The sequence below is a fragment of the Capricornis sumatraensis genome, chromosome 5 (genome assembly GCF_032405125.1).
Source record: "Capricornis sumatraensis isolate serow.1 chromosome 5, serow.2, whole genome shotgun sequence".
Classification (NCBI taxonomy): Eukaryota; Metazoa; Chordata; class Mammalia; order Artiodactyla; family Bovidae; genus Capricornis; species Capricornis sumatraensis.
The window spans coordinates 36,172,097-36,186,562 of NC_091073.1; the positions used below are offsets into that span (position 1 = coordinate 36,172,097).

Below are 14,466 nucleotides of genomic sequence, written 5' to 3' on the forward strand. Positions count from 1 at the left end.
ATTTGCATGAAACCAAGGACCCTCTTGCAAAAGATATTATAAGGACCGAGGAAGCCTCTACAAGTTCAACCCAACATGGAAGCCTGAGGCATTACAGGGGAAGTGTGATTCCAAACCCAGAGTCCTGTTCTATCAGTAGATTTCTTCTCAGTTGCCTCTGGATTCAAATCAAGTCATACAGCTATGAACATAAGCTCCAGAAAATGCCACAAGATCCTCCTCTGACATCCTACCAAAGAGGTGAGTGGTATTCTCCCTACTTCTACCCTGAACCCAGTGGGTGTCGGTAAATTGAGGGCACCAGCAGACCCAGCACCCACCCAGGGCCCTCTCAGTGGGAACAGGATCATCCTATAGCCAGTGGTAGGGGTAGCACCAGCAGCACAAGACAACCTCCTTGGACAGAGATCAGGGTCTTCATGGGGAGCATCCCCAAAAGGCCACTAGGGAATGAGCGGGGCTGTGACTGATCTGGCCCAAGTAAGCAGGCGCAGGTGAGGAGGAAGCTGGCGGGTGCCTCGCAGTGGCATGTATGTGTGAACCCCCACTGCACCTGGAGACTCCTAGAGAAAGTGCACAAGATCTGGGGGGAGTCAGGAGGTTCTGCAACAGCTGGCCACAGTGAGAGCCAGGAAATAGCAGTACTGCTGAGGGCTCACGGTATCCTTTTTGAGGGAGCGGAGGGGTGGAGAGGCTCATAGTATCTTATTTGTAATCCCAGGCCAGCGGGCTATGGAGTGGTCTGAGGAAACTGAGGTCAGAACATCTTAGGTTTTTTACAAATACAAATAAACTGGAATACTAAACCCTAATCAGTGGTAATTAAAGTATTTTTTAAATCATAGTTAGCCTTAGCTTCTCCCCACTAGCTACCCCCTCTAAAACTCTGTGCATGATTTCAGCTTTACTTTTTCTCAAGACATGCTAATGTGCTGAGTCACTAAAAAAAAAAAGTAAAGAAAGAGTGATCCAGCTTCTGAGGACTAGCTTTGGTAATGATCTAAGCTTCTACGCGGCACTTTTTGCCCTGGTTTGATTCCTGTGATGCTAAAGGACGTCACATTGAGCAATCTTAATAAGGTTTCCAATCAGCCCCACCCGCTCTGGCCCCACCCCCACCCTCCAACAAAGATTTATCAAATGTGGGATTTTCCCATGAGTCTCAATATTAGAGTCTCAACCCCCAATAAATATGAGACCGGGGATGTCTGAGACTCAGTCTGCCCTCGAGCCCACCAGGAAGGAAAGAGAGCTCCATCAGCCCTCCAGGAACCCAGCTATGAACTCCCTCTTCACAAGTAAGTGAAGGAAATCCTTAGCCCAGGAACTGCCTGGCAGCCGTGCGGCGAGGGAGGGGGGTGTGTGTCCGCTGCTGGGAGGGCTGGCGGGCGGCCAGCAGCCAGAAGCACAGCTCCCCCAGCGGCGCAGTCTGCTCACTGGCTGCTCTCCCTCCGCTCTGTCACAGGCGCCTTCAGTCCACTCGCTGTCTCCCTGGGGCTGCTCCTGGTGATGACTTCTGCTTTCCCTACCCCGGGTCCCCTGGGAGAAGATTTCAAAAATGACACCACCCCAAGCAGACTACTTCTGACTACTCCAGAAAAAACCGAAGCTCTCATTAAGCACATCGTCGACAAAATCTCTGCAATAAGAAAGGAGGTGGGTAGGCTCGCTCCAGGGTGATGAGCACCCATGTGGGCATCTATTTCCTTGCTCTTGGATGTGAATGGGGGCTTCTGCTTTGGGAGGTCTTTGCTGGGTTTGGTGGCAGTTCAGACTTGAAGCCAAAGGGGCAGACTATGTCCTGTAATTTCTCCCCTGCTGCTGGTCTCAGATGGTTCCTTTTCATCCTGGAAAATATACAGTGGGGCTGGGATCCCTGCCCCCTGGCCCATTCTCAGCTCCATTCTTGGCATGAGCTGTGGATCACACTGCCTCTCAGGATTTCCTTTTCCATAACCAAAAAATAAGGTCTGTCAATGATTTTTGTGATTTGGACTTTAGGAGGATTAAAAAGCACCACCTGAAATGACTGTTCAGCTTCTCAGGACAGTCACAGTACTTTTAGGTCATGCCAGCCCAGTGGTTAAGGACTCCCCAAAGTCACTCTGGCATGTAAGATGCATACCTGATAGTCCACCAAAGTGGCAAAATCACCCATAGGCTACAGCAGCTCCCAGGCTTTAAATGTAAGGTAGTTTGGCTCTGCTTTGGTAGAAAGAAAATAATACAGGAGAGGCAACTGAGAGTCCCAAATCTAGCTCTGATTCTGCTGGACAAGCTTTGTGATCTTGGGCAAATTCTTCAGCACCTCTGGGCTCCATCTGTAAAATTATGGAATTGGACTAGATGATCTGAAAGATCCTTCCAGCTGGGACATATAATTCTGGCTCAAATTATATTTATCCAATTATTATCAAAATTCCATCATTTATTATGTTACCTACTATGTGCTGACACTTTATAAAATATTGTTTTGTCCTCACAATAAACTTAATGGGGAGGTTTTTCATTACCCCCAACTTGCAGATATAGGGACACTGAGACTGGGAATAGGTAATAACCATGAAGTCACAGGTGAGGCTAGAACTGAACCCAAGTGTGCCCATCTTCTGTAGAGCTCACTTGCCTGGGTGCTAATGGACTGTGACTTCACTTTTCTTAGAGAACTTCCTGGCCATGACAGATCATGCATCAGCCCTCTAGTGGCGTGAGTTTTAGGGGCATTTATAAGATAACGGTTCTGATATTCTTTCCCAGATATGTGAGAAGAATGACGAGTGTGAAAACAGCAAGGAGACACTGGCAGAAAATAAGCTGAAACTTCCAAAAATGGAGGAAAAAGATGGATGCTTCCAATCTGGGTTCAATCAGGTACAAATGCATTACGTTCACTTTTCACTACTCCCTAGTCAAAAGTTCTTCCTTTTGCATGAAGCATCTGTCTACATAAAGACCAGGCAGGCAATGAAGAAGGGGAGTAATATAAAGAACATCATGTAGATTTCACAAGGAGGCCAACTTAAATGATATTAAAGGCAACTTATTTTTTAACAACTTTGCCAAATATAGCGCCTCTGGGCTGGGATTTTCACCACTGTGAAGTGTTAGGAAACCCCAGAGGTTTAGCTAGTTCATCATGGGTAAGGCGGTCCAGGAACCTTTCTCCTCTTTGGCTGCCCTTAGCAGGATCTAGGCCTGCCCTCCCTGCCGAGATCATTCTCTGCACCCTTCTCCTTCAGACAGTGCAGTAAGCTCCACTGACTTCTGATTATTTCATAAAAGGAGGTTTCACCCGGACATTGACAAAGGCAGGAGTGCAGCCAGAGGGAAGAGCATTATGGGGTGTAACAGAGGATGGCCCCTTGCCATAATCTAGCATCTACTGGGCTTTGGGAAACATTTAAGTGGTGCTTCTCGTTGTGCAGGTATTTTAAATGGGGCAGCTGATGCTGTTCAATGTCTCAAAACATGATGCTTAAGAAGTTCTTGAAGTTCCCTGGAGGGGAACAGGCAGAAGTTGTTGAATCATAGCAATTTAAATTTCTAAAATCAATTATGCCTTGCTGGCAATAACCAATTTTCCCACCGTCTTTCCTCTTAGGCGATTTGCTTGATCAAAACCACTGCTGGTCTTCTGGAGTATCAGATATACCTGGACTTCCTCCAGAACGAGTTTGAGGGAAATCAGGAAACTGTCATGGAGTTGCAGAGCAGTATCAGAACACTGATCCAGATCCTGAAGGAAAAGGTGAGTGTCCCCTTGCCTGACTCAAAGAAGGCAGCCTAGACAACTCGGCAGTGCAAAGCCAATTCAAAAGCGATGGCTGTGTGTAAAGGAAAAGACCTGACAAATATTTCCTGGTAGTTAAAGCTTTTTCTTTTTCCTGTCTTCTGCAAATGACATCAATAACTATATTTAAAACTCAGTTAAGGGGGAGAGTTTTAACATCAACTTCTAAAAGTTTAAGAAATAAGGGGGGAAAGTATCTGTAGAGGCAGAAGGAAGCATATCCAACCTCAAGTAACAACCCATAATAACAAAGAACAGAGAGCACAAAAATTATTTAAGATTGCCAGATGACATTCTTGTTATTATGGTAGTTTCAACTTGTTTCCCTTACTCTTTTGCCAAGGAGTTAATGCAGAGAAAAGGCTAAAGCCTGGAAGAGCAGGTACCAAGGGCTTTGGTCACTACCAGTTAGCCATTCAAATACCACATAGTATAACTTTGATGGCACAGTTTGCAGATGAGCCAAAGCACAGAGAGAAGGAGAAGCAGGCACATGGGTGCTAATCCTGCCTCCCTTTCCTAGCTGTGTGCCTTGTACCAGGGCTTCTCCCCCTTGAAGGTGCAGACAAGTTTCCCAGAGGATCTTGTTACAGTGCAGAGTCTGACTCAACAGGTCTGGGGTGAGACCTGAGACTCACATTTCTAACAAGTGCCTGGTGATGCTGAGGTTGCAGTGCTCCAGGATCACAGGTGGAGGTGCAAGGCCTTCCACCATGACTTAACTCCAAGTCAGTGGGTCTATGCAAAAATGTTTCCCAATCCTCTTTACGCCGCCAGAGCAGCTGACTCTTAATAGATGTCAGATGGATGGGTGAGAGCAAAGCCAAAGAAAAGTATTAGAGTTAGATGCCCCCGAAGAAGCCATTAAAATGCCTTTAACTAAAAGTTCTTCATACATCTACTGAATTCTAACTTTGTGCCAGGCACTGTTTAGCATGACAGAAGACAAGTAAGATACGATGGCTGCTCGTGAGATGCTTATGGTCTAACAGAGACAGAGCAGCAAAAAGTATTAGAGCTCAGTTGCTGTGAGAGGGTCTCATAGGGACCTCCCCCTATCTGAGCGAGTCAAGGCCAGCAGCCCCAATCTGCTCCTTCACTCCAAATTTGTTTGAACATCTTCCCACCTCTCCACTGCAAAAGATTTCTTCAGTATTTAAACAATTCCTTTTGTTTTGTGTTCTCTTCATGTAAAGATCGCAGATCTAATAACCACTCCAGCCACAAACATTGACATGCTGGAGAAGATGCAGTCCTCAAACGAGTGGGTAAAGAACGCAAAGGTTATCATCATCCTGAGAAGCCTTGAGAATTTCCTGCAGTTCAGCCTGAGAGCTATTCGGATGAAGTAGCTGCGGCTCCCATGATTGTGGTAGTTCCTGGGCATTCCCTCCTCTGGTCAGAAACCTGTCCACTGGGCACATAACTTATGTTGTTCTCTATGAAGAACTAAAACTATGAGCGTTAGGACACTATTTTATCTTTAATTTATTGATATTTAAATATGTGATTTTGAGTTAATTTATATACATGATAGGTATTTATATTTTTATGAAGTGCCACTTGAAATATTTTATGTATTTGGTTTGAAAAAGCAATGTAAAAATGGCTATGCGGCTTGAATGTCCTTATTGTTTTGGAGCCAAATCATTTCTTGAAATGTGTAGGCTTACCTCAAAAAATTTGCTAACTTATGCATATTTTTAAAGGCATATTTATATTGTATTTATATGTTTAGGCTGTTTTTATAACAATAAACTTCCTTTTTTATAGAAAAAAAAAAAGCAACTAAACCTCTGTGTGTGTCCCATGACGCTTACTATAAACAAGTTTCTGTCATTACCACCCAAAAGCTGCAGTCACCTATAATTGAGCACCCATTGCATGCCAGGCACCAAGCACAATGAGTTGCATGCATCATATTTAATCCTTGCATTTGCACACTTTTCCCTGGAGGTGGGAGAGTAAGTGATTCCTTTAAGTGATTCACCCAGCTGAAAAGTAAACCACAGCCCCGGTCTGTCTGCCTCCAGGCTCCCTACTCTTAACCTTTAGGTCCTCTGCCTCCCAGGGAACTGACAGATGATGTAGAAAATCCCAAGAAAATACAGGGAATACATTTTAAAGATGCAATCACACACCTTGAAGATGGTATAACTACTTACAGAAGACATAGCAATATGCAAGCTTCTGAATAATAACTAGAAGTTTTTATTCCTGGGTTCCTCAAACTGCACAGACCTGTCCATCACAGCAATGACCACACAGTATCACATCTTAAAATGGGTGGATTTTTCTTTCCAGTCAGCATATGGGTTCCACAAGAAGGAAGACTCTATTTATTCATCTTTGCATCCTGAGCCCACAGCCCAGAACATGAACATTCAGTTCAGTTCAGTCACTCAGTCGTGTCTGACTATTTGTGACCCCATGGACTGCAGCACACCAGGCTTCCCTGTCTATCACCAACTCCCAGTGTTTACTCAAACTCATGTCCACTGAGTCAGTGATGCCATTCAGCCATCTCATCCTCTGTCGTCCCCTTCTCCCACCTTCAGTCTTTCCCAGCATCAAGGTCTTTTCCAATGAGTCAGCTCTTCGCATCAGGTGGCCAAAGTATTGGAGTGTCAGTTTCAACATCAGTCTTTCCAATGAATATTCAGGACTGTTATCCTTTAGGATGGACTGGTTGGATTTCCTTGCAGTCCAAGGTACTCTCAAGAGTCTTCTCCAACACCACAGTTCCAAAGCAACAATTCTTCAACACTCAGCTTTCTCTGCAGTCCAACTCTCACATCCATGCATGACTACCGGAAAAACCACAGCCTTGACTAGATGGAACTTTGTTGGCAAAGCAATGTCTCTGTTTTTTAATATGCTGCCTAGGTTGGTCATAGCTTTTCTTCCAAGGAGCAAGTGTTTTTTAATTTCATGGCTGCAATCACCATCTACAGTGATTTTGGAGCCCAAAAAAAGTCTCTCATTGTTTCCATTGTTTCCCCATCTATTTGCCATGAAGTGATGGAACTAGATGCCATGATCTTAGTTTGTTGAGCTTTAAGCCAACTTTTTCACTCTCCTCTTTCACTTTCATCAAGAAGCTCTTTAGTTCTTCTTCACTTTCTGCCATAAGGGTGGTGTCATCTGCATATCTGAGGTTATTGATATTTCTTCCAGCAATCTTAATTCCAGCTTGTGCTTCATCCAGCCCAGCATTTCACATGATGTACTCTGCATATAAGTTAAATAAACTGGGTGACAATATACAGCGTTGATGTACTCCTTTCCCGATGTGGAACCAGTCTGTTGTTCCATGTCCAGTTCTAACTGTTGCTTCTTGACCTGCATACAGAGTTCTCAGGAGGCAGGTAAGGTGGTCTGGTATTCCCATCTCTTTAAGAATTTTCCAGTTTGTTGTAATCCACACAGTCAAAGCAGGCCCCAATTAACATTTACTCAATGAGGAAACCACACATAGATAATCAAACCTAAGATACTTCAATTCTTAGGGATATATGCTGTTGGTCAATGAGTGGGGAAGGTACTAGTGCTGTGCGCTTATGAATCTTTATCTTAAGGGGAAAAACAGTAAGACTTAGGGAGAAACATTCTAAGACCTTCTAGAGGAGACAGTGACTAGTCAGTGCATGTATATCTGCCTCCATTTTCTTTCCCACCAGCGATATTCTCCATCCGCCTTCTCCTCTTACCTTAGCTGAGAGTGGTGGTAAGAGAGACAATCTGGGGAAGTGCACACGGTCCCTACATCTCATATCAATGCTATGTTGGGAATTTAGCACAGATTTCCCCTTTTAAGTCCCAGCCATATAAAAGTTCTGTCTTCTTAGTAAAGCTTTTCCCACCCTAACCACCAAAGATGTCTTCCTCCGGGGAAGGAGTTCTGCTCAGCAAGGGAAAGTCCACAGGAGTCAAGAACTGAGAGGAGTTAAGCAAGAGAAGAGCCACATACTCTGCTTTCTAGAAACCATGCATCACAAGCAGGTTTCTGAAAATCAGCTAAATTCAAAGAGCAAGAGAAAAAGCAGTTAACAAACACCTCCACTCTTCAAAAGAGAATGTGTGAGCATCATATATGTTAGGTGATGCTGGGGATGCAAAGGTGAACAAGCAAACATGTTTGTTCATGTGGTTTACACTACGGCAGGAAGGCAGACACTGAACAAAGGATGTAAATGTGAGGAAGTTTACAACAGAGAAATGCGAGGTATACCAAGACGCATCTAACTATGTCTGAGGAGGGAAGTAATGGAGGCTTAATTGAGGAAGAGGGGTTTGGGCTGAGATGTGAAAGATAATGTAGGAGTTAGCCAGGCCAAGATGGATGGAAAGAGCATTCCAGCCTGAGGGAACAGCATGTGCAGTGGTTTGAATCCACAAAGTACGCACTATGGTTGAGACCATGAAAAATACATGATGTCCAGGGCATAAAGAATGAGAAAAAGGATACCTGAGAGTGCATGGAGAGGAAGGCTGAGGCCAGACTGAGAGCATCAGAAGCCGTATTAATATAAAAATATAATTTACCAAAGCCATAAAAATTTAGAATATATCCCATATGTGATGAGAAGGCATTGGCGGTATTTAAGGAATAGAATGATATCTGTGATTTACATTTTAACGTACTCACTCAAGTTGCAGTGTGGGAAATGGATGGGAAAGAGGCAGGAAGAGATTCCTGGAGGAATATATCGGAGGGCTTCATTGTAGTCCAGGCAGGAAATGGATTAGGATGGTGAGAATGGCTTAGAGGACAGAAGTCAATGGCAGTCATCAGCAAAAGATAGGTAGGGGGCTAGTTCAGTAGGATGTGGTGATTGCTGACCAAGATTCAGGAATTCTAGAGGACACTGAGGCTTTGGGAGAGGGAAGAAAGTAGGAGTTGAGTGGAAAATCCAGATAAGTTTGAATTTGAGGGTTTTCATTTATTCAAATACTCTCTGAGCTTCTGCAATGGGCCAGATTCTCTGCTAGGCCCAGGACATATAATGATAAACAAAACAGACTAGGTCTCCTCTCTTAGGGAGCTTACAGTCTACGGAAAACAATTTAAAGAAATAACTACTATGCAACGTATGTATGCTACTGTTATGAGTATGTAGCCCACCCACCCCAAAAGAGGCATTGAAGTCCTAACCCTTGTACCTGTGAATATGACCTTACTCAGAAATAAGATCTTTGCAGAAGTAACGAAGACAAGAGGAAGTCATGAGACACATAAAAACACCCAGGGGAGACATCCATGTGACGAGAGGCAGACAGTGGAGAGATACATCTACAAACCAAGCGCTAAGGATTGTTGACAACCACCAGAAGAGGCAAGGAAGGATCCTCCTCCAGAGCCTGTAGAGAGAGGACAGCCCTGCTCACACCTTGACAGCAGACATCTATCTTCCAAAACTGTGAGAGAATAAATCTGTGTTGTGTTAAGCCAGAGTTTGTGGTAATTTGTTATAGAAGCTCTAGGAAACTAATACAGCTATTATGAGAACACAAAGTAGGAGAATCTAATCTAAAATAGAGTTCAGAAAAAACTCACCAGAATAAATGACATTTAAAATTATACCAGCAAATTTGGAAAACTCAGCAGTAGCCACAGGACTGGAAAAGGTCAGTTTTCATTCCAATCCCAAAGAAAGGCAATGCCAAAGAATGCTCAAACTACCACACAATTGCACTCATCTCACATGCTAGTAAAGTAATGCTCAAATTCTCCAAGCCAGGCTTCAGCAGTACGTGAACCATGAACTTCCAGATGTTCAAACTGGTTTTAGAAAAGGCAGAGGAACCAGAGATCAAATTGCCTGCAGGGGGCGCTCCCCAGAAAGAGAGAGGCAGTGGAACTTCCCTCAGCAAAGCCGAGGGGTCCCGAGGAGTCCCGAGGAGTCCCGAGGAGAGGTGAGCCTGCTGTCCGCCAACCCAGCCCCTCCGGCGAGCGAGAGACAATCAGACGCCACAGGGGTTCCGTCTGAGCAGTTCCACTTTATTGCCACAAACTCTTGGTTTATATAGGCAAGCAAGGGGGTTCTGCGCGGGACCTCCCATAGTTGCACCAATCACGTTAAGGTCAAATTATAATATGCATATAAGGTCAAGCCTGTCATGAGCTTAACAGGAGTCTATGGTAATCACGCACTGTCCACCTACGGAAGTCAAGAGAGCCAATCAAAAACTTTAACATAGACCACACCCCAATCTCTTCCACCCGAGGCCATCTTGGCTTCCAACCGCAAAAGCTAGCCCCTTTTTTTTAAGGTTTCCCACGTAAGGCCCCACAATTGCCAACATCCGCTGGATCATGGAAAAAGCAAGAAAGTTCCAGAAAAACATCTATTTCTGCTTTATTGACTATGCCAAAGCCTTTGACTGTGTGGATCACAATAAACTGGAAAGTTCTGAAAGAGATGGGAATACCAGACCTCCTGACCTGCCTCTTGAGAAACCTATATGCAGGTCAGGAAGCAACAATTAGAACTGGACATGGAACAAGAGATAGGTTCCAAAAGGAAAAGGAGTATGTCAAGGCTGTATATTGTCACCCTGCTTATTTAACTTATATGCAGAGTACATCATGGGAAATGCTGGGCTGGAAGAAGCACAAGCTGGAATCAAGATTGCCGGGAGAAATATCAATAACCTCAGATATGCAGATGAGACCACCCTTATGGCAGAAAGTGAAGAGGAACTAAAAAGCCTCTTGATGAAAATGAAAGAGGAGAGTGAAAAAGCTGGCTTAAAGCTCAACATTCAGAAAACGAAGATCATGGCATCTGGTCCCATCACTTCATGGCAAATAGATGGGGAAACAGTGGAAACAGTGTCAGACTTTATTTTTGGGGGCTCCAAAATCACTGCAGATGGTGACTGCAGCCATGAAATTAAAAGATGCCTACTCCTTGGAAGAAAAGTTATGACCAACCTAGATAGTATATTCAAAAGCGGAGACATTACTTCGCCGACTAAGGTCTATCTAGTTAAGGCTATGGTTTTTCCAGTGGTCATGTATGGATGTGAGAGTTGGACTGTGAAGAAAGCTGAGCGCCGAAGAATTGATGCGTTTGAACTGTGGTGTTGGAGAAGACTCTTGAGAATCCCTTGGACTGCAAGGAGATCCAACCAGTCCATTCTGAAGGAGATCAGTCCTGGGTGTTCTTTGGAAGGAATGGTGCTAAAGCTGAAACTCCAGTACTTTGGCCACCTCATGCGAAGAGTTGACTCACTGGAAAAGACTCTGATGCTGGGAGGGATTGGGGGCAGGAGGAGAAGGGAACACCAGAGGATGAGATGGCTGGATGCTATCACTGACTCAATGGACGTGAGTCTGAGTGAACTCCGGGAGTTGGTGATGGACAGGGAGGCCTGGCATGCTGCGATTCATGGAGTCGCAAAGAGTCAGACATGACTGAGCGACTGAACTGAACTGAACTGAAACTTATACTAAAAGAATGTATGGAGATGGTGAGGGACAAGCTTATACCAAAGAATGTATGGAGATGGACAGGGACAAGGAAGCCTGGCATGCTGTAGTCCATGGGGTTGCAAAGAGTCAGACATGACTTGGCACTGAACAACAACAACAAAAGAATGTACAGGATTTAGCCAGCTGGAGAGGTAGGAAAGGTGTTTCAAGCAGTGAGCACAGCATGTGCAAAGGCTCAGAGGCTGGAGAGAACATGTTGGAGGAACTGAAGGAACTATAAATAACTGAAGCACAAAGAAGAAAGTAGTACAAATAGAGCTGAAGCAATGAAAAAAATGAAAAATCAGGAAGGTTGGATTAAATAAAAATGTTGATATAACAAAATTTAAAGAGCAATTTTCTTAGAATTTTTGATTTTGAGGGTTTTTTTGTTTGCTTTCTCATTTTTTTTAAATGTTGAGGGATTTTTCATCATCTGGTGGCATGGGTTGAGGAGATTTGGATCTAAATCTCTATAGCAGGTAGTATAGAGAATATCTATAAGAGATCTACTTTTCTGTAGTGGGTTTCAGCAACAGGGCAGACGGTACTAGAGAGGTGAAGGGCGAGAACAAGAGAAGATGAGAAGGAGCACATCAAGGTGTGTCTTAAAAAGAACTTCAGACATTGTGATGTCAGGTATCAAATTTTCATTTTTCTTCTCCCTTACTCATAAATCTTCCATGAGTTTTATTCACTGACATAAAGCAAATATATGGCGGGCTAGTGCAAGCCCAGCTCTAAAGACTGAAGGGAGGCTCCTGTGCACCTTTGAGGGTAAAATGGACAATGGAAGGTTAAAAACACAGGGAGATCAGGGAAGTGATCAAAGAGAAACCAAAGAGTTCAAAGCAAAAGTGACAGGCAGCAATCAGGACATGGAAGACCCCACCAAGAAAATCAAGAATAAAAAATAATAATTTTTTTTAAAAATCAAAAAGACTCAGGAAAATCTGGGAGAAGTTTGAATTACCTGTAGTTGGCTTGGGATGGACATACTGACTATAATATCTGTATGCTAAAGGAAAGGATGATCTCCAAAGGCTAGGGACTTGAGGACATGTAGGTTATTCTATGAAAATGACCCCAAAATCTGCAAGAGAGAAAGCTGGTAAGAAAGTAACAGTACAGAATCCCCTTCTGGTAAAATTCTAAATTTCTGATGGCTTAAGAATAGAAAGGAAAAGATAAATGAACCCATATAAATAGGCTAATAATAAAACTGAGAATAGACTGGGAATATCCTGGTGGTCCAGTGGTTAGGACTTGGCACTTTCACTGTGGAGGCCTGTATTCAATCCCTGGGTGGGGAAACAGGATCCCAGAGGCTACATAGCATGGCCTAAAAAACAGAGAAACAAAAAAGACTAAGAATGGACTAATAATAATGATGATGATAATCTAACTGTTATTGAGCACTTACTGTGCACCAAGCACAGTTCAATGTATGTGTTATTTCAGATGCACATGTATTAACCAAAGGAGCAGAGTCTAAGCAATGCGTGCAGTTACAAACTGTAGTTAATTCCATAAGACACGACTAGCTGTCCTTTCAAATCCACTCTTGCATTTGACTAGCCATATGGCTACCTATCTAGAGGCTACATTTCCCATTCTCCTTTGCAAGTAGGTGTGGCTGTGCTGAAAAAAGAACACAGCAGGCTCAAGAAAAGGCTTTAGAAAAGCTTGCTGGAGGCTTGTCGGTGAGGCGGCAGCGGCGGCGGCGGCTCGGCAGGCGGGTTCAGGCTTCAGGGGCCAGCCGCCGCCATGATCCTGCTGGAGGTGAACAACCGCATCATCGAGGAGACGCTCGCGCTCAAGTTCGAGAACGCGGCCGCCGGAAACAAACCAGAAGCTGTAGAAGTAACATTTGCAGATTTTGATGGAGTCCTCTATCATATTTCAAATCCTAATAGAGATAAAACAAAAGTGATGGTCAGTATTTCTTTGAAATTCTACAAGGAACTTCAGGCACATAGTGCTGATGAGTTATTAAAGAGGGTGTATGGAAGTTACTTGGTAAATCCAGAATCAGGATACAATGTCTCTTTGCTATACGACCTTGAAAATCTGCCTGCATCCAAGGATTCCATCGTGCATCAGGCTGCCATGTTGAAACGAAACTGTTTTGCCTCTGTCTTTGAGAAATACTTCCAGTTCCAAGAAGAGGGCAAGGAAGGAGAGAACAGGGCAGTTATCCATTATAGGGATGATGAGACCATGTACGTTGAGTCAAAAAAAGACAGAGTCACAGTAGTCTTCAGCACAGTGTTTAAGGATGACGACGATGTGGTCATTGGAAAGGTGTTCATGCAGGAGTTCAAAGAAGGACGCAGAGCCAGCCACACAGCCCCACAGGTCCTCTTCAGCCACCGGGAACCTCCCCTAGAGCTGAAAGATACCGATGCTGCCGTGGGTGACAACATTGGCTACATTACCTTCGTGCTGTTCCCTCGCCATACCAACGCCAGTGCTCGAGACAACACCATCAACCTGATCCACACGTTCCGGGACTACCTGCACTACCACATCAAGTGCTCGAAGGCCTATATTCACACACGTATGCGGGCAAAAACATCAGACTTCCTCAAGGTGCTGAACCGTGCACGCCCAGATGCCGAGAAAAAGGAAATGAAAACAATCACGGGGAAGACGTTTTCATCCCGCTAACTCTTGGGAACAGGAAGAGGAAGCGTCTGGCAACTGCAGGCTGGAACACTTGCTACTGGATAATCGTAGCTTTTAATGTTGCACCTCTTCAGGTTCTTAAGGGATTCTCCGTTTTGGTTCCATTTTGTACACGTTTGGAAAATAATCTGCAAAAACGAGCTGTGCTTGCAAGGACTTCATGGTTCCCAAGAATTAAAAAAAAAAAGAATTCCACTTGATCAACTTAATTCCTTTTCTTTATCTTCCCTCCCTCACTCCCCTTTCCCGCCCCTTCTTTTCCAAGCTGTTTTGCTTTGCAATATGGTACTGGTAATGAGTTGCAGGATAATGCAATCTTAACTTGTTTTCTCTAAGTATTTGAGCTCAAAACTCCTGTATCTAAAGAAATACGGTTGGGGTCATTAATAAAGAAAATCTTTCTATCTTAAAAAAAAAGAAAAAAGAAAAGCTTGCTGACAAGTATGACCCTTGGCTGGCATCTGAGAGCTTAACTGGTAAACAGTTCCTCACGCTGATACAAAACTTTCCC

At 44.0% G+C, this 14,466-nt stretch overlaps 1 protein-coding gene and 1 pseudogene across 1 annotated transcript; both read left to right on the forward strand.

Moving 5' to 3' along the window:
• Positions 1 to 1,223: 1,223 nt before the first annotated feature.
• On the forward strand, positions 1,224 to 5,142 carry IL6 (interleukin 6). The gene is made up of 5 exons (XM_068973382.1): positions 1,224 to 1,298; positions 1,466 to 1,656; positions 2,758 to 2,871; positions 3,602 to 3,748; positions 4,987 to 5,142. Exons 1-5 carry the CDS (start codon positions 1,280 to 1,282, stop codon positions 5,140 to 5,142), a joined length of 627 nt encoding a protein of 208 aa, XP_068829483.1. The 5' UTR covers positions 1,224 to 1,279.
• Positions 5,143 to 12,966: 7,824 nt separating this feature from the next.
• LOC138079999 (actin-related protein 2/3 complex subunit 2 pseudogene) lies at positions 12,967 to 14,247 on the forward strand (annotated as a pseudogene).
• Positions 14,248 to 14,466: the final 219 nt, after the last annotated feature.

What these genes read in the sequence shown, in the direction of transcription:
- IL6 (XM_068973382.1), top strand. An exon ending in TCTCTGCAATAAGAAAGGAG is followed by an intron (nt 1,657 to 2,757) that starts GTGGGTAGGCTC and finishes ATTCTTTCCCAG; the next exon opens with ATATGTGAGAAGAATGACGA. An exon ending in TCCAATCTGGGTTCAATCAG is followed by an intron (nt 2,872 to 3,601) that starts GTACAAATGCAT and finishes CTTTCCTCTTAG; the next exon opens with GCGATTTGCTTGATCAAAAC.